The following is a 23,314-nucleotide window of genomic DNA, read 5'->3' as shown; positions in this document are numbered from 1 at the left end:
TCACTAGAACTGAAGTTGCAAGGCGCTGGCCGGCAACCGGAAGTGGTCCAGAGAGAGTTGTAGGAGATTCAGGGGCTGTGACTTGGAAATAAAACAAAATAAAATAAAACCTTAACTATTTTAGGACCGACTTTCAAAAGAGCGTCCCCCCGGCTCAAGAGACCGGCGTTCGCGGAGATGTCGCCTCAACGGGCTGTCCCCAAAGCGTGTAGGCCGCGCACCGCGCTCCTCAGCGGGCGGGCAAAATGGGCGCCGGCGCTGGAGAAGCGCCTGCCCAGGCGCCTGGGCACCGGTCACAGACCACTCCGCCTGAAGAGAGAGAGCGCCGCCTCCCTGCCGCCCCCGCCGCGGGCCTGATGCCGCGACCTCCGCCAGCCACCGCCCTTAGCCCTGATGGCCACGCCTGCCCCAACCGGCGCGGGCGTTTCCCAGGTGCTGCTGGGCAGGCCTTGCCTCCGCCCCAAGCCCCGCCTCCAGGCAACCACCGGCCCCGCCCCCGCAACCCCGCCCGCGCACCCAAGCTCCGCCCCCGCGGAACCCGCGCGCGGAAGGCCAGGCCTGGGAGGAGCGCAGAGCGCTGGGTGCCGGAGAAGCTGTGCTGGAGCGCCCGGTTGGTCAGGCCAAAGTGGGCCCGAGGCGGACGTGAACAGGGTCGGATCAAGATGGCGGTGCAGGTGGTACAGGCGGTGCAGGCGGTTCATCTCGAGTCTGACGCTTTCCTAGTTTGTCTCAACCACGCTTTGAGCACAGAAAAGGAGGAGGTGATGGGGCTGTGCATAGGGGAGGTGAGTAGGTCATTCAGCCTGGCTGGAACCCTGTTAGCAGTCCCCAGTAGTCCCCGAGGCGACTGGTAGGCCACAGGAATCTCTGATTTAGGTCTTTGGACATTTTTTAGGTGGCTCAATCGCGGTGGCTTTTTCTTCTGGTCGCCTGACACTTGCTCATCCTCCCGCAAGCCTTCAGCGATTTGCATGAGCCCACGGGGTGGGGGTCTTGCTTCTGAGACTATCACCCATTGACCAAGATTGCAAGTCAGGCCAGAAATACATTTTAGTATGATGAGGGCTACAGAGTATTACAAAGCAGCAGATCAGGGCTAGAGCCCCTTGCTTGGCCACCAGCCTTCCTTCCGCGGAAGTGGAGGTATGGACAAAGCTTTTTAAAGCGTCGCAGAGATCCCAAGAAAGAAGGGTTTCATAGACTCAAAAGTTTTCTTTGTGTTGCAGAGGGGCGAAAGTAGATGAGGAAATACAATTTAGCTGTTTATAATCTGAATTAATTCTCCAGTCTTTCTTGTTGGTGTGTATGAACGCATGACCTAATTTTCATACAATCTGCATCCCTATAATAAAATAAGCATAATGTGATCAATAATGTTTTCTGCTCTTTCCCACTCCAGTTGAATGATGACACAAGGTAAGACCATTTGTTTACTCATATCTTATGATCTCTAAGGCATTGTTTAATAAAAATTAAACAATGCCTTAATAAAAATTATGACAAGTTTGGCGGTATTGTATATTGATTGGATCTTAAATTACCTTTATGAGTCTGGAACTCTTTCAACGATACACTTTGTGTTCCACCCCAAACCCAAAGGTTCATTTCTGTCTTATTTCTTAGTAGAAGGATTTTTAGTTCAGATATATATTTCCTTATGTGAAAAACATAGTAGGGGAACCAAGATCATAAGTGAATCTGTGAAAGCACTCATAAATTGAATCCTGTTAACTGAAATAAAGGCAGCATATTAAAAACACAACCAACATATTTATCTTTGGTACTATTATTTTCCACTTTTTTGCTCAGTATGGTTTATGTGCTATTTTCCCTGAAATGCCAGTGACACACCAGTACTTTTCTTTGTAGCTGATATTTTATATATTTAGGGTTTTCCCCCTGTTAATCCAAATCCCCCCTCCATCTAAATTGTCAGTGGCTTTCTGCCTCCCCTTGGTGTCCCCTACAGTGATCCCAAACATCTCTAATAGCTTGAATGCTCGTGGTTGTCAAACTTTTGGGTAACTTTTATATAAACTTCAAAGTATCATTTAATGTATTTTTCAAGCCCGCCTTTTTAATAGTTAGAAATCTTGTCTAGCTACTCAGTTCATTTTCCCTCCTCTTTTGTTACTACTAAGGTTGCATTGCAAAAACTGTTAATCCTGTTATTTTGCTTTAGCTTTCATTTTTCTATTCCAAACCTTAGTTTCTTTTTTTCCCCTAATTTATCCCCAATAGGAGTGACTCCAAATTTGCATATACTGGAACTGAAATGCGCACAGTTGCTGAAAAGGTATTGTGCTAGAATTCTGCATGACAGAAACTTGTAGATGGGGAGGGATATCTCTACTGTCTACTCTGGTGACCTCAGAAGAATATTAATCAAGTTTATAGCTGAATAGGATGTTCTTTTTAATGAAATCAGGCAAAGAATTAACTCATTGGAAATGAAATCAAATTTATTGTTCTTTGTACCAACTTATGATAAATACTTGATCCAAATGAATAATCACTATCAGTACCATGCTCTTCCACTCCTCTTGCCATCGCTGCCTTCTTTCTGGCCCTTTCTTCAAGACTTTGGCATCTGGTTCACATTGTTTCTTACCTTTTTATCCCATGTCTCAATATCTACTCATGCAACCCCTCTCTTCTCAAATGCAGACCATCCATAGTGTCATAGTTCTTAGTCCACTTTGACTTTTCTCCTGTCTTCACTCCCAGCCCGTCTTTTTGCCATGCTCTAGCCTAACTGTGGTAAAATGTTAATTACCCCCAATATATCACACACCAATACTTTCATAAAACATAATTAAAATGAATAATTTCCTCCGAACTATCAGGTAAAAACCCCACTTATTCTTCTTGTATACAAACTTCTCAACCTTAAGTACTTAGCTTCCTTTCTTCCTCTATGAATCAAAAAAAGCCTCTTCCTATTCAAAGCTGCAACTTATTTATAGACTCTTCTGGATCATCAATCTTTTCATTTTACCTGACTCTTTTCCCTTAGGATATAAATACTATGCTTAAGTTACTCTCATTTTCTGAAAGAAAAAAAAAAAAAAAAAAACTACTTCTCAAGCCTATATTTTCCTGTAGAAACTGCTGTACATACTTCTTTTAATAGCTAGACTATTTTTTCTTTTGTGTGCGTGGGGGGGCAGGTACTGGGATTTGAACCCAGGAGCACTGAACCACTGAGCCACACACCCAGCCCTTTTTATTTTTTTATTTTATGACAGGGTCTTGCTAAGTTGCTTTTGGACCTTGCCAAATTGCTAAGGCTGGCTTTGGACTTGAAATCCTCCTGTGTCAGTCTCTGGAACTTCTGGAATTACCAGCATACACCTTGCAATAGTTAGAATTCTTAAAAGAATGGTCTAATATCATTTCTTCACCTTCCCCGCTCAGATCCACTGAGGTCTGGTTTCCAATTCTACCTCTCCAGCAGTCTCATCATTGCTACATCCAACAGATTATTTCTTGATGCTTCTCTTTCTGAACTCTCCTGGACTTCTGTTTTATTTTGTTTTGTTTCTTTTATTCCTTTTCCTTTCCCCATTCTTTATGGACCCTTGCCCCTCTGTGCATTAAATGTTCCTCATTACTTTTAGGCACTGAAACCTTCTCTGATGAGAGAGAGAGAGAGAGAGAGAGAGAGAGAGAGCGCACTAGTTAGTTCACCCTGGGCATCAACTTCTAAAATATATTCTAAATCTTAATACTATGATATTTTTTCAAGAGTTCATGACCTCATCCTGAATTTTGTATAAACTTATACTGTCCAAAATAGTTTTTTTTCTTTTCTTTTCTTTTTTTTTTTTGGTGCTGGGGATTGAACCCAGGGCCTTGTGCTTACAAGGCAAGCACTCTACTGACTGCAAAATAGTTTTTGAGCTTAATAAATTTAGCAGTCTTGTGTTTTTAGGTAGTGTTGGCATCTTTTTTTTATCAGTAATATAGAAGCTTCTCAACTTATAATTTGGTTATGTTCCAGTAAACTCATTTTAAGTAAAATATATTGTAAGCAAAAAATACATTTAATACATTTAAGCTAGCAAATATCATTGCTGAACAACATAGTACACTGTAGAGTACCTGTTGTTTCTCCTGTTTGCGTCACTAACCACTAACTGCAGCTCCTTGCTGCTGCCCAGCATTGCAAAAGAATATCATATATCGCTACCCTAGGAAAAGATCAAAATTCAAAGTATAGTTTCTAGTGAGTGCATGTTGCTTTCATACCTTGGTCAAGTTGATAAGTCCTAAGTTGAACAATTGTACTTTGAGGATCATCTGTTTTAGAACCTTAGAGCATTTTATTTTTGTGTATGCCATTCTGCCTTTTAGATTATGCTGTCATGTATTTTGATTCTATGGGCATTTAAACCTCCTGTGACATTGTCATATATGTTTTATATAGTTAGTATGTATAATATATATCCAAATGTTTACTCTTTGTGGTATTCATCATTCCTTTCTTCATTTCTGGCATTTTCTTTCAGCTATTTGTCTTGTTGCTCCTTGAAAGGTTATAAATCTTTCTATGTCTGCTTTTAGTTTTATTTATTGTGTACACTGTGGCTGTGAGACACCATAACTAGTTACTAGCGGATACAAAATAAATAAAATGAAGATCCTGCTCTTGAAGGACCTTACATTTTAGTAAGAGAGAAAATTGTGTAAATAATAAGTGTGTGTGTGTATGTGTGTTTGTGTGTGTGTGTGTGTGTGTGTGTATTTTTAAAAAAGTCATATGCAGGAGAAAACCATTCTTTTTGTAAATAAGATTATCAGGTAACTTAAAGAATTTAAAAGGTCCACAAAGTAGGAAAAATAAAGACTGAGAAGCAGAAGGGAAAGTGTGTGAAAAGGCACACAGCCATGAAATGGGACCATATATAGGGAACTACAACTAGCTGAATAATGCCAGAACTGAAAATCTTTTAAGATGCTTTCACAGAACTGCTCATACTTGCTTTTCAACAAGTTATCACTTGAACAGCATTTTATTTATTAAAGAAAATGTGCATTAATTCAAAGAACAGTTGGCATTTGATATGCAAAAGTTGTCTAAATACTTTTATATTTTTGTTTCTGAAATATGTATATTGAGGTTTTTATTTGAAATATTTCATTATTCATGAAAAAACTGTCAATTTTCTAAAATGGAATCTTTAACCTGATACTATAGTAAGATGCAATCTTATGATTGGCAGGATATTAGAGAGAGAAGTGTTATTGGCAAGAGACAGAAGTAACCATTTCTGTGGATTTTCCTTTAGGTGGACACTGTCAGAATTGTTCACATTCATTCTGTCATCATCTTGCGACGTTCTGATAAGAGGAAGGACCGCGTAGAAATTTCTCCAGAGCAGCTGTCAGCAGCCTCAACAGAGGCGGAGATATCCTTATTGACCTAAAACAGTCTTTGGGGCATCTGGGCCACATTGATTTGCTTGCTGCAGGCATCGTACTTTAGGTGGTTTCACAAATTTTCTTCCTGGTGATTATTCCCCAGTTTTCACATTTACCCCCCAGAACCAATTGTTGGGTTAATTAGAATTTCTATTTCTCCTTTTGAGTGGCTTTTATTGGAAGAATTAGATATTTCTGCTCCTAAATGTCAAAAGATTCCAGGGTCAAATATTATGACAATGAACTATGTGGGGGATCCCCTCCACCTTCCTCCATATTTCCCATTCCTCCCTTCTTTCCTTTGTGCCCCTCCTTCCTTCCTGTTTTCCTAATAATGGGATTCGGGATTTAGCTCAGTAGCAGCACAAGGCTAGGTAAATGAGGAAAAAAAAAAAAAAAAAAAAACAGAAACAAAAGCAAAGAACAAGGCAATAGCACCAGTTTTCATAACACCATTTCTTTCTTTTCATTTTCTTTTTTGGTACTGGCCCCTCCTGAGACATAACTGTGATTATCAGTTTTTCCTTATCTGAAACAGATGACTTCTGTGTGTACCAAAATATATACATTTTCCTTTCTGAAAAGGAAAAGAAGTATTTAATACTTGTGATAGCTCATGACAGTACCATATCCATCTTTTTTTCACCTAACAGGGTATCATCAGATTTGTTCAGTTCAGTATACAGAGCTGCCTCATTCTGATGCCATCACTTATTTCACCTGTCCTCATGAAAATGTTTTACAGTGCAGCAATGAATAACCTTGTACAGACAGTATTTCATAAACATGTGCATATCTGTAGGATCAATTCCTAGAGGTACATTTTTTTATTTGTTCAAAATGCTTGTTTTTAAAGTTAAGTTAAAAATGGCTTGTTTTCCAACGAACTGTTAATATCCAAACATGTTAAATTCAATATTAAGAATTTATAATAAAATAAAATGGAGCTATTGATAGTCCTACTTGATGTTTCAATAAAAATATATACATCATACAATGGCATCTAGGCATCTATTCTTTTTATCAGAGCATAGTCTCCCAATCAGACATAGAAATGCAAAAGTAACAATGTTATTTTCTTTTTCCAATGTACTGGATTTAAGTTTCTAGAATTTGTAACTCAAAATGTTTATACAAATAGATTATGTCTTCTAAGAAATTTTACATGTTATAAGGTTTCCTTTGAACTTTGAAAAAAGATGGAATTTTCTGAGTTACGTATACAACTAATACATACTTTTAAAATGTTATTTTTTAAAACATCACAAATTATGTTTCCATAATATATGTCCTTGCTATTCAAATAATTCTTTAGTCTTCAAGTGAACCTATTTTTAGCTTTCGATAAAACTTTATCTACAAATACTTGATATATGAGACAAAATCATTATGAAAACAAACTGCTACTATAGCTTTTTCATTTTTTTTGTGCATTTCCTACCAACCACGTAATTTCTTGTTCTGGAGGGATTTTGATGTATTTTTATGTTTTTAATCTTAATACTGCTGCTTTCTCAGCTTGTGTAGCAGTCAATACATGCAGGGTTTCTGAGCACACAGTATTCACTCTGTATATCAGTTATAGCAGTGAAATCTGATATCAGTTACAGTTATTTGAACTGCCAGAAACAACTTATTAGCTGCTTCCAAGGAATTTATGGCTGCAGCCCTTTACTCATTTCAACAAAATATAGTTTTATTTCATTTTCTTTTATATCTAGACGAAGATTTAAAGTGGCATTTATAATATAGCAATCTTGTCACTAGAAAGTGCAAAGTTTAATTGCCAATCAAAATTCTGTACCTGTCCAAGGAAATACCAATGATTTTTTTTGATTGTCAATCTGATCAGCAAAAATTGTGCTTATTTAAGAGTCATTTGAGGGCTGGGGACATAGCTCAGTTGGCAGAGTGCTTGCCTCTCAAGCACAAGGCCCTGGGTTCAATCCCCAGCAGTGTAAAAAAAAAAAAGAGTCGTTTGTATTTTTATCTGAATTATCTGATTGCTTTCTTTGTCCATTTTTCTATTGATTTCATAGTTTTCTTTTTTAAAATAGGGCTAATATGATTTTTTCCCCTCTTCCCACATTTTTATTGGTGCATTGTAGTTGTACTTAATAATGGGATTTGTTATTACATATTCATATATGCACACAATATAACAATATAATTTGGTTAATATCACACCCCAACTCTTGAAAATGTTCTTTTAATGATTTATAGGCCCTGTATATATTAAGAAAATTAGCATTTTTGTAATAAGGGTAGTCATTTTTCCCAGTTTATTTATGGTATGTGTGTGGGTTTTCCCAAGTTAAGTTGTTAAGTTTTTGCATTTTTATTTAGTCAAATTTATCAATCTCTAGTGTATACCTTTTGCATCTTGGTTTTTAAAAGTCTTTCTTTTGAAATAATTATGGATTCATGAGAAATTAGGAAAATAGTACAGAAAGGTCTCTGTAACATGAACCTGATTTCCCCTGCAAGTTACATTTTACATAATTATGGTGCAGTGAACCAGGACATTAACATGGATAGAATGTATATAATTCTATGATATTTTGTCACATGCTAGATACATGTAACCACTATAGCAGTCAAGATACAAAACTGTTAAATCACTATAAAGATTTCTCTCATACTGCCTTTACAGTCAAACACACACTCTTCCTCCTTACCAGCCCTGTCTCCTAGCAACCACTAATCTTGTTTCTTTCCTCACCAAGAGTTGCATTTTCCTGCTGCTTTGCACCCCCAGTAGTGTTTTTATTGGATGCCCCATTGTATCCCTGGTAGCTTTTTACTGGATGTCCCTCCCGTTCCACCTACTTCCTTGACTGCTGGGTAGATATTTCTGTACTCCTAGACAGATCCATGAGCTGTGTGCTGGGATGCCGTTAAGAGTGACTGGCAAAAGGTTTGCTCCTTCTGAGTCTTGCTTTGACCTTTTGCTCCTTCTGAGTCTTGCTTTGAGGACAAATGGCATGAGACCAGGGCAGCTCTTAGTGTAGGAGAAACGTTTCTATGCTGGCAGGCAAGACCCTGGTGAGTGCCCTGCCTGTTGCTTCCAAGACAATGGGACTTTCTGTCCTGGTGGGTGGGGAAAACCGCTGCTCTCTTTTCTTCCCGAGTGCTGCTGCACTTACTTGCATCGTCTCGAGGGGCAGATCCTTTCCCAGACCTCAGGTAGTTTCCTCATGTGCTTGTGCTGGCCCGTGGTCTGCTGAATACTCACATGGGACACACTGGTCCTCTGGTCCTCTGGTCCTCTGCCCTGGAAAACTCCAGCCATCCAGACTCTATGGCTCATCTCCTAAACTCTGGGTGGTCCACCCAGCTCCACTTCAAATTCCTTCCTTACTCTGGCCTGGATGTCTTCTGAAGGGATCACCCTATTTGTTTCTCATCTGTTGCCCTTCTTTGCATGGTGATCGTTGTCTTGAAAATTGTTGCTTCATGTATGTTGTCAAGTGTCTTTGTATCTGGCTTGGCTAGAAGCAGAAAATCCATCCATTGGTATTTAAAAAACAAAGGCAAACTTGGGCAAAATAAAAATTCCAAGGACATAATTGTGTAAAAAAGATGTTTATTATTGGAAACACATATTTTACTTTCAAACTGAAACTAGCCCAATTCCAAAATTGGGTGATAGGTAGATACATTGCTCCACTTTAACATTATAATCACCTTTTATTAAGCACTTACTGGGAGCCAAGTCCCATGCTAAACATCTCCACTGCTCTGTAAAGCGTGTTTCTGCACAGTCTGCAACAGAAGAAATAGACTAAGAGAAGTTAAATAATTTCTCTTTACATTTGAACTTTTTTTTTTTTTTTTTTTTTTTTTTTTTTGGTGATGCTGAGGATTGAACCCAGGGCCTTGTGCTTGTGAGGCAAGCACTCTACCAACTGAGCTACATCCCCAGCCAGGCATTTGAACTTTTTTATGCCTTAATTTTATTTTATTTATTTGTTTTCATGTGGTTCTGAGGATCCAGCCCAATGCCTCACACATGCTAGGCAAGCGCTCTACCACTGAGCCCCAGCCCCAGCCCAGCTTTTGAACATTTAAAAAACACACTTAAATATTGTTCTCAGATTTAGTTGTATAAGTAGGATTATTGTGTTTTATTATAATTTTGTAGAAAAATTAACCAACATTTTACAGGGCAGCAATAGCAGTCTTGAGTAGTATTGTCTTGAATAATATTTTTGTGTTCGAACCTAAGATAATTATTGGAAACTGGGGTTTTTTTCTTTGATATCTGAATTCACTGTATTTGCTGTTGTTAACATTAGCAACCTACCAGAGGGAAATCAAATGAATAAAATAAATTGTTGGGCTGGAGGAAGAATGGTGGAGTGCTTGCCTAGCATGAGTGAGGCCCTGGGTTGGGTTCCATCCCCAACACCAAAAACAAACAACCCTTGTGTTTCTTTTTTCAAAAATGGAAGTAAACTAGAGCTAGAGAGACAGGACAGAAGATTCAAGTTGATAATGTAAGTGACATCTGAAAATTTAGGTAAGCTTCTTTTCAGATAACAGTGGTAAGGATTTGAATGACCAAACATTAGGTAAATTGGATTAAGAGGATTTACATCAACCTTGTCCTTCTGTTGCAATTAAATTGTAATGCCTTTATTTTAAACTTCAGGATGCTTTCTGAACCCTTAGTTAGCATCATACCTTTTGTTCCTACATTTTGAAGATGCCTTGACAGACACACAGGTTGGCTGAATTAACTGGTCGCCCCATGAGAGTTGTGGGCTGGTATCATTCCCATCCTCATATAACTGTTTGGCCTTCACACGTTGGTAAGTATTATGGGGTTACAGCATTTATTGTCTTCAGAAATGAACAACATGTTTTCTTTTTCATTACATAAACTTGACTCTTTTAAACCACAAATTGTCCTTAAGTAGATGTCATTACTTTGATTTATTTTGCCATGTTTTAAAAAGTAATGATTTATGTCATTATTTTTAATAGTGAGAGGGAAATTTTTACCATTCGGTTATGACCATAGTCAGGAAATCAAGACTAAAGCCCAACAATGCACTGATATTCAAAAAAATGTAACTGAAATTGCTGAATACTGTCTAGTATATGCCCATTCTGAGGTTCACAGGTATGAAGGGTAAATTTTGCAAAATTGATTTTTACAATATCTGTTTATACATAATCAAGTTTAGCTGTTGGGGCTATATCCTCACTCCTCTAATTAGTATAATGTAACTAAATTGCTTTTTCTCTCTTTACCCCCTTTTTTTTTTTTTTTTTTTTTTTTTTTTTTTTTTTTTTGCAAATCATGGTTGATTTTTGTCTTTCTCTGACTCTAGAAAGAAGTACAATAACTACCTTGTGAGTTAAGTGGCAGAACTGAGGTTAGAACCTGTATCATCTATGTCACTAAGAACATTGTTTAATTGTTTTTTATTTCTTTAAGACTTTCTCAATGAAGAAAGCAGTACATTAATTGTATTCTATAGCTCAAGTTCCTTACCTCCTTGTGACTAGGTAACAAATAGTTCACAGATTTGCTATTCTGAGTAACCTTGTTTTAAGACAACCAAGTCAAAATGTCAGGTATATGATTGGAATGGTTCTGTAGTTCTAGAGTTTGTGAAGAGATAAAAGGTGAGGCTATGGACCTAGATGAAATCCCCCAGTGAGTGAGGGCACATAGATAAAAGAACAGAAAAGTGAGCCAGGACAGTATTTCCAGTGGAAAGATAAGAAAGATCCAGCAGAACAGATTGGAAAAGATCAAGTAAGACATTAAGAGGACAGGTAGAAAGAGTAAAGAGCAAGGTACTGGGTTTGATCCTCAGCACCACAGATGAATGAATGAATGAATGAATGAATGAATGAATGAATAAATAAGGGTATGGTGTCCATCTACAACTAAAAATAAAAAAGAAGTGGTTGTAGTGTAATTGAATTAAACATTCCAGAAAGTAGAAACAAAACCCCACTATTTGAATTATACAGGGCTAGGGATATAGCTCAGTTGGTAGAGTGCTTGCCTCGCAAACATAAGGCCCTGGGTTCGAGTCCCCAGCACCACAAAAAAAATATATATATATATAAAATAAAATATATAGAATTTTTGAAAAGGAGATAATAAATAAGCATCAAATAACAACACACAAAAGGAATAGTTAAAAGACTAAATATCCAAAACTAAACAAAAGTTAACTTGAAAAAGCTGAAACTTTCATACCATTGTTCATAAAGGATACAAAAAGATCAGGTATCATGACAAAACATTGCAGAACAAAACTGGGTCTGGTAACTTATGCTCTCTTACTTTGGCACTCTGTTCTTAAACAGTTTTTGCATTTACACCATTTTGATCTGTATTAGGACTTCTCAATGTATTCCCAAATAATAACTGAGACCAAACAGCACCCAAGAGCAAGTATGAAGTAAATATTGGCTGAAACCATTGCTGAAAATGTAATGTTGTATATATGATCTCTATATTGCTATATGACCTCAGTAAAATTCTTAATATCTCTAAGCTTACTTCCTCATGAATTAAATGATGATAAATAGTATCCCTTCTCTCACAGGGTTTTGTATTTTAAAAATTGCAAGATGTTTTAGCACAATGCCTAGTCAAAAGTACTTCCTAAGCATTAATTCCATTTCATTTTATACAAGATCATGGAAAATTGTTTTTTCTCTTACCATTTTTGTGAATTATTATTTCCTAACTCTTTAGAAAGAAGTAAAATACTGTATGACTATCCCTACTTTGTCATTCGTATTGCCAAGGTAACCAATAATCTATTCTTGGTCCTTAATTTACCTGATATCTTAGCTGATCACTCCCTTCTTAGTCTTTTTTAAAAAATAATTTTAGTTGTAGATGGACACAGTACCTTTGTTTTATTTATCTATTGTTATGTGGTGCTGAGGATGGAACCCAGTGCTTCACACATGCTAGGCAAGCGCTCTACCACTGAGCCACAACCCCAGCCCCTACAAACACATCTATATAATTTCCTCAAAGGAGTAGTTCTATAATAGTTCTGCACTTCCATTACATAGTAGCAAGTCTGATATGTTAACTGTTGTAGAAACTATCCATCAAAAGACAAATATTTTTGTGTCCTTCCAAAGCCTTTCTGTTTGACTCCTCGTGGAGGAAGTTATCAAGTTTGGCAAGGGTTTAACTGAAGGTTTCAATATTTCTTTTTATGATACATTTTATAGCACGACTATTCTTGGGATAGGCAGCCTAGAGTTATTAATGTTTTATTACTTAATAGCAGACTTTTCATGGTATTTCCTTAACCAAACATGTTTATGCTTTGACAATCATAGCATTCTTAGGATATATCCCTGTTCTGCCTATAGAACCTGAATCCTGAGAGGATTTTATGCCACTATTATCTTTAAATGGAGTCTGTGAAATACTTTATTGACAGGATTTTTGTTTTCAGATGTTCGCACACAAGCCATGTACCAGATGATGGATCAAGGTTTTGTAGGACTTATTTTTTCCTGTTTCATAGAGGATAAAAACACAAAGGTATCTCTGTGTGTGTGTGTGTGTGTGTGTGTGTGTGTGTGTGTGTGTGTGTGTGTTTGCGTGTGTGTGTGTTTCCACACAGGGTAGAGAAAAATCTCTTTGTAATTTTAATAGGATGGCCAGGGAAGGTTTCAATGAGAAGGGTTATTGAGTCAGGACCTGAAGAAGGTGAGGGAGCAAGTCTTGTGGACTTCTTGGGGGAAGAGCATTCCAGGCAGAGGAAATAGCCAGTGCAAAGTCACTAAGGTGAGTGTGGCATTTTCAGGGAACATTGAGGAAGTTGGTGTGGCTGGAGCAAAGTAAAGAAAATCATAACTGTACATCCCAGTTTACCTCAGAGAGTCTCAGTTTTACATTATTATCCAACTGTCCTATTTACTTAGCCTCTTTTCATCTTGGGAGTATCTGGGTTTATATGGTAACCCAGTTGGTTTTTATAAGGTCTGAAAGACAGTTGGGGGCTGAGGAGATATCTCAGTTGGTAGAGTGCTTGCCTCACATGCACAAGGCCCTGGGTTTAATCCCCAGCACCACAAAAAAAAAAAAAAAAAAAAAAAAAAAAAAAAAAAAGATAAATAAAGACAATTGGGCTAGATCTCGTAAGACCTTATATTTGACTCTCAGTTGAGAAGCCACTAGAGGGTGACTTTATGTTTTAATAGAATCTCTCTGGCCACTGTTTTGGTAACAGATAAGATGGGGGTGGAGGGTGTGAAATTCATGGCATCATTGAAACCAGATAGTCAAGAGACGATGGGATTTGACCATGTTGGTAGGAGTGGAGATAATGAGAAGTGGTGAGGTTAGTTGCATTCTCAGAATCTGTGTTAATAATGAATATCCTCCATAAAATTACTCTTTTCCAGAAACATTAAAGTTTAATATCTAGAACTTTACAATTCATTTGATGTGCTTTCCGCATTATCATCATAAATAATTGTTAAATGAGTTTGTCAGCTTCCAGCATGACAGTTTGAATGTTCTGGTTCTTACTTTTTTAGATTTCATATTTATTAGCAATTCTATCACATGAGCAAATGTTTGCTTGTGACCATATTATGTTGACTGAGTATTCATTTCTTCTTAAGAAATTCATTAATGGCATATTCCATCTTCAGAATCTCTGTTAGTCTTCTACTTCCAGAGGGACCTTTGGGTTTTAGATTAGAGTAACTAAATTGCTATGAAATTCCCAGTACATAAAAGTGATCAAATCATTTTCTTGTGACTTTTTTTTTTAATAAACAGACTGGTCGGGTACTCTACACTTGCTTCCAATCCATACAGGCCCAAAAGAGCTCAGAGTAAGTATGACAGAGATGTGTATATAACAATGGGTTAATTTCCCATTCAGGAAATTGATTGTTTCATTTCATTTTATTTCTCAGTGGTAATCCCTAACAATGCTATTTCTAGTTATACTTGGTAACAGTTCTATGAGGAATTAGAAGCTCTTTAGCAGCTTGTGTATTGAGTATCTAGGAAGCTAAGATCATTATAATCACATCATCATGATCTTCTTCCACATTTCCTAAACTGAGTTGCACTGCTAGTTTTCCTTTCCCTGGTAAATTGTAAGAGGAAGATTGAGTATGCAGAATGTTCTTGATTTTTATAGATTCTTCTCTTTCCTGTACCATAAACTTGATTGCAGATTTACAGTATCTCACTTAAATGTTTACGTTAGTTTCCTCATTAAAATTCAACTAAATTTAAATTAGCAAATCTCAATTGATTACCTACTATATGCCAAGCACTATGATAGGCACTGAGGCAAAAAACAAGCGCATTGTCTATTTGGGAGATGTAAGCAGACTGTCTTAAATTTTTTTCTTGCAATACGTATCAATTGATTATAGCATTGTTTGAAATAAAGAATTGGGAAAAAGCTTAGATGTTTATCAGTACAGAACTAATTAAATAAATTATGATGCATATAAAACAACTATGATAAATCTTGGAATACAGAAATCTCTAAAATTATACTGTTAAATGAAAAAGGTGTGGTATTAGAACAGTGTTATAGTAGGCTACTATTTATACAAAAGGTAGAAGAGAAATAGATACATGAACACACCTGTATATTTGCTTATTAATACCCAGAAATATCTGGAAGAAAACACATCAGTCACCTCATTAGGAAGTGGGTATGAGGGAGTAGAGAGAGTAGAGAATTCATTGTATCCTTTTCATGGATTTGGAATATGGAACCATAGAGAAGTGTTATCTTAGCTTGTTCACTCCTGTGACCAAAAGACCTGACAAAAAACAATGTAGAAGAGGAAAAGTTTATTTGGGGCTTGTGATTTCAAAAATCCATTCCATGGTTAACCGACTCCAGGGGTTGGGGCCCCAGGTAAGGCAGAATATCACAGTGGAAGGGCATAGAGGAAGAAAGCAGCTCAAGACATGGCACCAGGAAGCAGAGAGAACTCCACTCACTAGGGACATAGTATAAACCTCAACTGGACACCCCCAGTGACCTACCTCCTCCATTCACACCCTGCCTACCTATAGTTACTGCCAAGTTAATCCATATCTGTGGATTAATCCACTGATTAGTTTGCAACTCTCCTAATCATTTCACCTCTAAAAATTCTTGCATTGTTTCACACATGAGCTTTTAGGGGATACTAATAACTAAACCATAGCAGTTATCTACTCAAGAAACAATTTTTTAAAATGTCAGCAAATGAATATATAACATATGCATAAAAATATTAGATGGGGCCTGGGGATATGGCTCAGTTGGTAGAGTGCTTGCCTAGCATGCACAAGGCCCCGGGTTCAATCCCCAGCACCACAAAAAAAGACGGTATAGAATGGCTTATAATAAATAGTCTCACTCTTCAAAGGATCACTGTCTTTAATTTTGTTTTCAGTTCTTCTGATGTTTATTTTGTTATCTGTAAACAATATGCTTAAACTCTTTTTTAAAATATTTTATTCGTTTATTTATTTATTTTTATGTGGTGCTGGGAATCCAACCCAGTGCCTCACACATGGTAGGCAAGCACTCCACCACCAAGCTACAACCCCAGCCCTTGAATTATTTCTTGATTTACAAAATTTGGATAGTATTTATCATTATTATTATTATCATCATCATCATCTCTTTTTTTCTTTTTTTCTTTTTGGTACCGGGGCTTAAACTCAAGGGAACTTAAGCACTGAGCCACATCCCCAGCCCTATTTTATATTTTATTTAGAGACAGGGTCTAACTGAGTTGTTAAGGGTCCCCCTAAGTTGCTGAGGCAGTCTTTGAACTCGAGATCCTCCTTCCTCAGACTCCAGACCATCATCGTCTTTTAATCTTGGTCTCACAAATGAAGATTTAGTTCACTTTCACTACCCCATCTCCATTCTCCCCAATGTAGTCACATTACTATATTTTGTTCTTCTGTCTTTTTTTTCTCTCTTTTTTTGGAGTGCTGAGGATCAAACTCATGGCCAGTGCACACTAGTGCACTCTGCCACTGAGCTGCATCCCCACTTCCGTTGGTTACTTTTCTAATCATAAAGTTTGCCTTTTTATATATTCTAGTAACATTCAACAATAGGGGCTGGGGAGATAGCTCAATTGATAGAGTGCTTGCCTTGCAAGCACAAGGCCCTGGGTTTGATCCCCAGCACCGTAAAAAAAAAAATAATAAAAAAATAAATAAAAATTGACAATAGTCTGTCTCTTTTGGTTCCTTACTCTTCTTGTAGTTTTAGTATAAGCCTTCATATTTTCACAGTTGCAATTCTGTATTCTGCATTATAACCGTAATTCTTTTGTCTATTGGTTAATTCTCAGCATGGGAAGTAGAGTGTTTATATTATTATGATTATATAAATATAATTTTCTATACAACTAAGCAGCGTAAAGTAGTGTACTATGATTCCACTTCCTTTCTTGTAGAGCCTTTTGCTTTTTTACATGGGTTTCAAATGGCTTTTTTTCCCTTGGTTTTCTGCCTTTATCACCTCCCAGAGTTCCAGATTCTTAGGAATAATATAAAATATTTAGAATCCCTGTTTTTCCTAGCATTACTCCATAAAACCCTCCATCTAACCCCTTCTCTGATAGCTTTTAAGAATTTCTTCTTGATATTGTGATTTTTTTATATTCCCAGATAAAATATTCCATAACCTACACAGTTCATACAGAAAAATCTTAGTTATAACTCAGTCTAGTTCCATAATTTAAATAGTTTCTTCAGGTTTAGATCAGTCTTTGAGCATAGTAATTTTTCATCTCTTCAATTACTTCCCTTCTGTGTTTGACTCTTAGATGACATCTGAACCATTGGGGGGATGATTTAAGTGATCTATGCTTGTAGGGAAAGGAAGCTTCCGGGTCTCATGTTGGTTGTGGGAATCAGGGCAGAAATCAAAGTCAGTGTTCTGCTTAACCTGTTCATTATACTTTTCTCTTGTGGACTTGCAGTCCTAGTAAAAGATACATCTCTAACTCCTCTCTTATAGCTCTCTCCCTCTTCCTTATGAGCTAGTATAACAGATGTGTCTTTCCTTTTCCTTTTTCTTTTCTAATTCCTGTCCATTTTCGCTTTCTCTTTCTACAACTCTGATCATTCAGATTTTAAAGGTCCCAGACTGACCTTAGCAACACTTTTCATTTATTTTCTATTTCTTTTATTCTAATTCCTTGGACATTTTCTTCACTCTTATCTTCTAATTCTTCCATTGATTTTTCGTTTGTTTGACTTTTTGAGACTAGGTCTCACTGTGTTGCCCAGCCTAGTCTGAAACTCTATACAATAGCTCCTCCTACCTCTCAGCCTTCCCAGAGCTAGGACTACAGGTGTATGCCACTGTACCTGGCCTTCATTAATTGTTTTTAATTTTGGAAATTTTGTGTTCTTAATTTCCCAGAGTTTGAGCTTTTAAACAACTTTATCTTTTCCCCCTCATACTGGGGATCAAACTTGGAGACACTCTACCTGTGAACTCTAGTCCTAGCCCTTTTTATTTTGATCCAAGTTGCCCAAGCTGCCCTCAAACTTGATGTCTTTCTACCTTTGTCTCCCAAATACCTTGTCTATCCATATTTAAGAACAAGGCAACAAAAAGCTAAGTGGTAGCTCAGGAAAAAGGTAGAAGCAAGATGTTTTATTTAGGTATCACTAAATGCTGGACTTAGATATCTTGTTTTATGACACAAATATTAACAACTGCTGGCATATTTTCTCACAGACAGTTCCTTATTGTCATTATAATTATTAGTTAAAAGAACTCTTGGGCTGGGGATACAGCCCAGTTGCTAGAGTGCTTGTCTCATAAGCACAGGGCCCTCAGTTCAATCCCCAGCACCTCAAAAAAGTTAAAAAAAGAACTCTCGATGCTGCTCCGGTTGTTACTAATGATGATGGTGATGTTGATAAAGCAACTTCCTAAACTTGTTTATGAACTTCTGGGCTCAAACTTGAGCAATGTATGCATGGATCTGATCCTAATTCACATAATTTTGAACAGAATTAACCAATAGACAATTATACCCTAAAAATCCTGGGGTAAGGGGAACCCATTTCTCCATTGAAGATATGCAGGTGACCAGTAAGCCCATGAAAAGTTGTGAAACATCACTAATCATTAGGAAAATGCAAATCAAAACTATAATGAGATACCACCCCATAACCATAAGGATGATTACTGTACTAGAAAAAACTGGAAAATAACAAGTGTTGGCAAAAATGTGGAGAAATTTGTTGGTAGGAATGGTGGTTCATCAGAAAATTAAGAATAGAATTACTATATGGTCCAACCATTCTACTTCTGGGTACATACCCAAAAGAACTGAAAGTAGATTGTCTAAAAGATATCAGTACACCCAAATTCATAGCATCCTTATTCACAGCTAAAACATGAAAGTAACCCAAGTATCCATAGACAGGTGAATGAATAAATAAAATATGACACACACATATAATGGAATATTATTCAGCCTTAAAAAGGAAAGAAATTACTTTAAGGACATTTTGATAAGTGAAATAAGGTAGTCATAGAAAGACAAATGTTGTATGATTTCTTTATATGGGTACTTATGGTAGTCCAGTTCAAAGAGATAGAAAATAGAATGATGATTAACAGGGGCTCCAGAGAGGAAGGAATAGGGTATTAGTGTTTAATGGATATTGAGTGTCAGTTTTATAAGATGAAAAGAATTATGTAGATGGATAGTGGTGATGGTTGGACTACATTTTAATTGTACACTTTAAATGGTAAATTATACAATTAAGATGGTAAATTTATGTGATGTGTATTTTATTACGATAAAATATTTGTGAGAAAAAAAACCCTATACTCTAAAATGTCTTACATTTAAATAATTCTTTGTGGTTATTCAAAATAATACAAGCACATACATTTAATAATAAAAGGCTTATTAAAATGGTAAAAACCAACAAACTAATCCTGAAACTTCAGCTGTGTTCAGTGTTTTCTGGGAAATTGATTTTCCTTACATTTTGATTTCTTCTTTGGTTTGTTTTTTGGTGGCTTCCTTTATATTTTCTACTCTTTCTTGAGTCAATTATGATAATTTATAGTTTCCTAGGACATTGTCCATTTCATCTAAGTTTTGAGTTGTTTTGACATGAGAATCTGTATCATTTATTTTAAACATCTGTTTTGTTTTCTTTGTAGCACATATCATTAATTTACATTATTTATTCATTTACTATTTATTACCTCTCCTTTCTCCATCAGGTTATTGTCTCCATGACTGTAGGGAACTTGTCTATATACACAGTACCATGTATAGAGCCTGCCAATAGTAGCCACTAAGTAACTCTTCCTGTTGAGTGGATGATTGGTTGTGTGGTCTCTCTGTATTTCCCCTTTTCCATTGCTAATAGTATTTATTTGTGGTTTTTTCTTTATTCTGTTATCACAGACTTATCTTTTTTTTGTTGTTGGGGATACCAGAGATTGAACTCGGGGCACTTGACCACTGAGCCACATCGCAGCCCTATTTTGTATTTCATTTAGAGAAAGGGTCTCACTGAGTTGCTTAGCACCTTGCCATTGCCGAGGCTGGCTTTGAACTTGTGATCCTCCTGCCTCAGCCTCCCAAGCTGCTGTGATTACAGGTGTGTGCCACTGCACCTGGCTTACCACAGATTCATCTTTTTTACTATCTTTAAATGATCAGCTCTAGGTTTTCTTGATAAACTGTTTCTTAGCTTATTTTTTGTTTGTGCTTTTCTCTTCATTAATTTCTTCTGCCACTGACCTATAACCCCAGCCCTTATTATTTTAAATTCTTAAGGTGAAAAACAAATTTATTTTCTGTTTTCTTTGTTTTATAATAAATATGTGTGTATGTATATGTGTGTGTGTGTGTGTGTGTGTGTGTGTATACATATATGTTTTTGTTTTGTTTTGTTTTGTTTTGTTTTGGTACCAGGAATTGAACCCAGGGGCACTTAAACACTGAGCCACATCTCTAGGCCATATTGTTATATTTTATTTAGCAACAGGGTCTCACTAAGTTGCTTAAGTCCTCATCAAGTTGCTAAGGCAGGCTTTGAACTTTTAATCCTTCTGCCTCAGCCTCCTGAGCCGCTGGGATTACAGGTGTGAATCACGGCACCTGGCTCCTACTAAATACATTTAAGGACAATAATTTTCCTCTTCAATCTGTCCTGATGGGTTTTGATATATAGTATTTCTGATGGGTTTTTTTGTTTGTTTACTTACTTGTAAACCATTTGTATTTTTTGTTTTTATTTTCTCTTCAATTGAAGAATTTTTTAGAACTGCACTTTTTAGATTGTTAAGTATGTAGATTGAGTGTTTTTTTAACATTTTATTTTTTTTAGTTGATGGACACAATACCTTTATTTATTTATACATGGTGCTGAGGTTTGAACCCAGTGCCTTACACATGCTAGGTGATTGCCCTACCACTGAGCTACAACCCCAGTCTCTTGATTGGATGTTAACACTATGCTAACTATGGCCTGTGTAATGTCAGTTTAATGAAGTGTGTGTTTGTTTCTATGTATTTTCCCCTTGTTATCTACAACAGAGGTTCACAAAATAGCCTGTTGACCAGATAAACCTGGAACCTATATTTGTATATCAACCATTCTTTTATATATTATCTATAACCACTTATAGAGACCCAGTGAGACCCAGCTGCAGTTGCAGAGCTGAGTAGTTGTGACAGATACTGTGTGGTCCACACAACTTAAAGTAGTTACTGTCTGGTCTTCATCTAAAATTTTTACTGATCTCTGACTTAAAACAATTTTTGTGGCTCTTTCATATAGGTCAAAAATATGTGTATTTCCTCTTGGAAACAAGTTCCTTATATCCCTATTAGACTAAGCTTAAATCATGTTATACCAATCCTTGTAGCCTTCCTGATTGTTTTTTGTTTTGATTATAGATATAGAAACCTCCCATCACAACTAGATTTGTCCACTTCTCATATTTTATTCAGAATTAGCATTATATCTTTTGGAGCTGTTTTACTACTGCATAATGACCAGTTGTTAGGGAGCTTGAGGCAGGAGAATGGCAAGTTCATGGCCAGTTTCTGCAACTTAGCAAGACCCTGTCTCAAATTTTTTTGAAAAAGAGCATATAAAAGTCAAAACTATTATATTTTTCTGCTGTTTTTCCTTCATAAAATATGAAATAGCTCTCTTTGTCCTATATATTTATTTGTACCTTGGATTCCTTCTCTCTAAAGAATATTATTTATTATCTCTATCAGGACTAGGTTTAAAAAGAATGAATTTTTCTTTTTTGAGTAGAAGTAGTCTGGAGATAAATATCTCTCTGTGATGTCTTCAGAGACCCAGGCTCCTCTTTTCTGCTTCACCATCTTGGTATATGGTTTCCATCCTAAGGTCCCCTCATGGTCCACAAGACTTCTGGAGCTCCAGCCAGCACATCTCCATTGAGGGCCAGAAGGAAGAGGAAAGGTAGGAGGAAAAAAGGGACACATCCCAGCTCAGCTAATTTCCAATGAGAAGTCCCAGAAAACAATTTCACTTCCATCTCATTGGCAGAATTTAGTCAAGTGGCCATACTTAAGCTACCAGAGAGGCTGTAAAATCTGGTCTTTTACTTCAGGTAGGTCTGTCTTGGACGAAAATTGGCATTCTATTACCAGGAAGAAGGTGAGAATGGACATTGGGATAGGCAGTATTCTCTACCACTGCCTGTCCTTGTGATTAGCATTTGTTTGCCTGTTATAACTTTTTCTATTCCTTTATTTTCAAACTTCCTCAGCTATTTTGTTTCAGGTATGTCTCTTATAAAATATAGCAAGAACTTGAGTTATTTGGTTTTAAACAATCAGAACATCTATTAATAGGTGAGTGTAATGTATTCATTTTATTATTGTGTGGTATATTTCTGCCATCATCTTTTTTTGCTGTCTGTTTACCATGTTTTCTTTTTCCCCTTTCCTGACACTTGTTAGAACAATTGAGGGTTTTTTTTTTATCATTTTTTAGAATTTTTTTTAGTTGTCAATGGATCTTTTATTTTATTTATTTTTATGTGGTGCTACGAATTGAACCTCACACATGCCAGGCAAGTGCTCTATCACTGAGCCACACCCCAAGCCCCTCTTATCTGTTTTTTTTTCCTGTTTTTTAGTTGTCCTTACTGTTTTGATTCTTTTTGTTTTTACTCTTACTATTCTTTAAAATTTCCGTTTTGAAATAATTTCAGATTTAGAAAAAAGTTGTAATAAAAGTACCAAGGTTTTCCTGTGTGCCCAGATTCTTAAAGTGTAAAATTTTAACACATTTACATTATTTTTCCTTTTCATGTGTGAATATTTTTCTTTGAACAGTTTGACAGATGCCCCTTCAGTAGGTATTTCCTTAAATATTCACTAAAGAAAAAGGACATTCTTTTACATAACCAGAAATAATTGTCAATGTCTGAAAATTAAAATTCATATAATTTGTTATGTAGTCCATAGTTTCAAATGAATATGCAAATGTCACCAGTTTTACTAGTAATGTGTTTTATTTTAAAAAATTAAAGTGATCCATAAGCACATGACATACTTATTAGTTTTTCTTGGTAGCATGTGCCTGTAGTCCCAGCTACTTGGCAGGCTGAGGCAGGAGGATTGCTTAAGCCTAGAATTTGAGATCAGTCTGGGCAACTTAGTGAGACCCTGTTTCAAAATAAAATAAGAAAGACTAGGAGTGTAGTTTAGAGGTACAGTGCCTAACTGGAATGCATAAGGCCTTAGGTTCAATCCTGAATGCTGCAAAAATGTATATATGGAGTACCATGTGATGTTTTGGTACATGTATACATCATATATATAAAGTTTAAATCAGTTTGAACCAATTTGACTCCTCAAACAG

The 23,314-nt window shown here is 36.6% G+C and overlaps 1 protein-coding gene across 4 annotated transcripts in view; it reads left to right on the top strand.

Moving 5' to 3' along the window:
- Positions 1 to 536: 536 nt before the first annotated feature.
- Positions 537 to 23,314, top strand: part of BRCC3 (BRCA1/BRCA2-containing complex subunit 3) — a 37,933-nt gene continuing 15,155 nt past the window's right edge. For 2 of the 4 annotated variants that reach the window (XM_079124545.1, XM_079124544.1), the window contains exons 1-8: positions 537 to 785; positions 1,400 to 1,416; positions 2,242 to 2,296; positions 5,292 to 5,412; positions 10,152 to 10,238; positions 12,876 to 12,964; positions 14,213 to 14,268; positions 21,830 to 21,904. In XM_079124545.1, coding sequence (XP_078980671.1) covers positions 663 to 785; positions 1,400 to 1,416; positions 2,242 to 2,296; positions 5,292 to 5,412; positions 10,152 to 10,238; positions 12,876 to 12,964; positions 14,213 to 14,268; positions 21,830 to 21,904 — 623 coding nt within the window. In that variant the 5' untranslated portion in view covers positions 537 to 662. The remainder of the gene's footprint in view (positions 786 to 1,399; positions 1,417 to 2,241; positions 2,297 to 5,291; positions 5,413 to 10,151; positions 10,239 to 12,875; positions 12,965 to 14,212; positions 14,269 to 21,829; positions 21,905 to 23,314) is intronic. The other 2 variants (XM_079124546.1, XM_079124547.1) reach the window with 2 other exon arrangements.

The sequence above is a fragment of the Sciurus vulgaris genome (genome assembly GCF_902686455.1).
Source record: "Sciurus vulgaris genome assembly, chromosome: X".
NCBI classification, from domain to species: Eukaryota; Metazoa; Chordata; class Mammalia; order Rodentia; family Sciuridae; genus Sciurus; species Sciurus vulgaris.
This window is presented reverse-complemented; position numbering and strand designations above follow the sequence as displayed.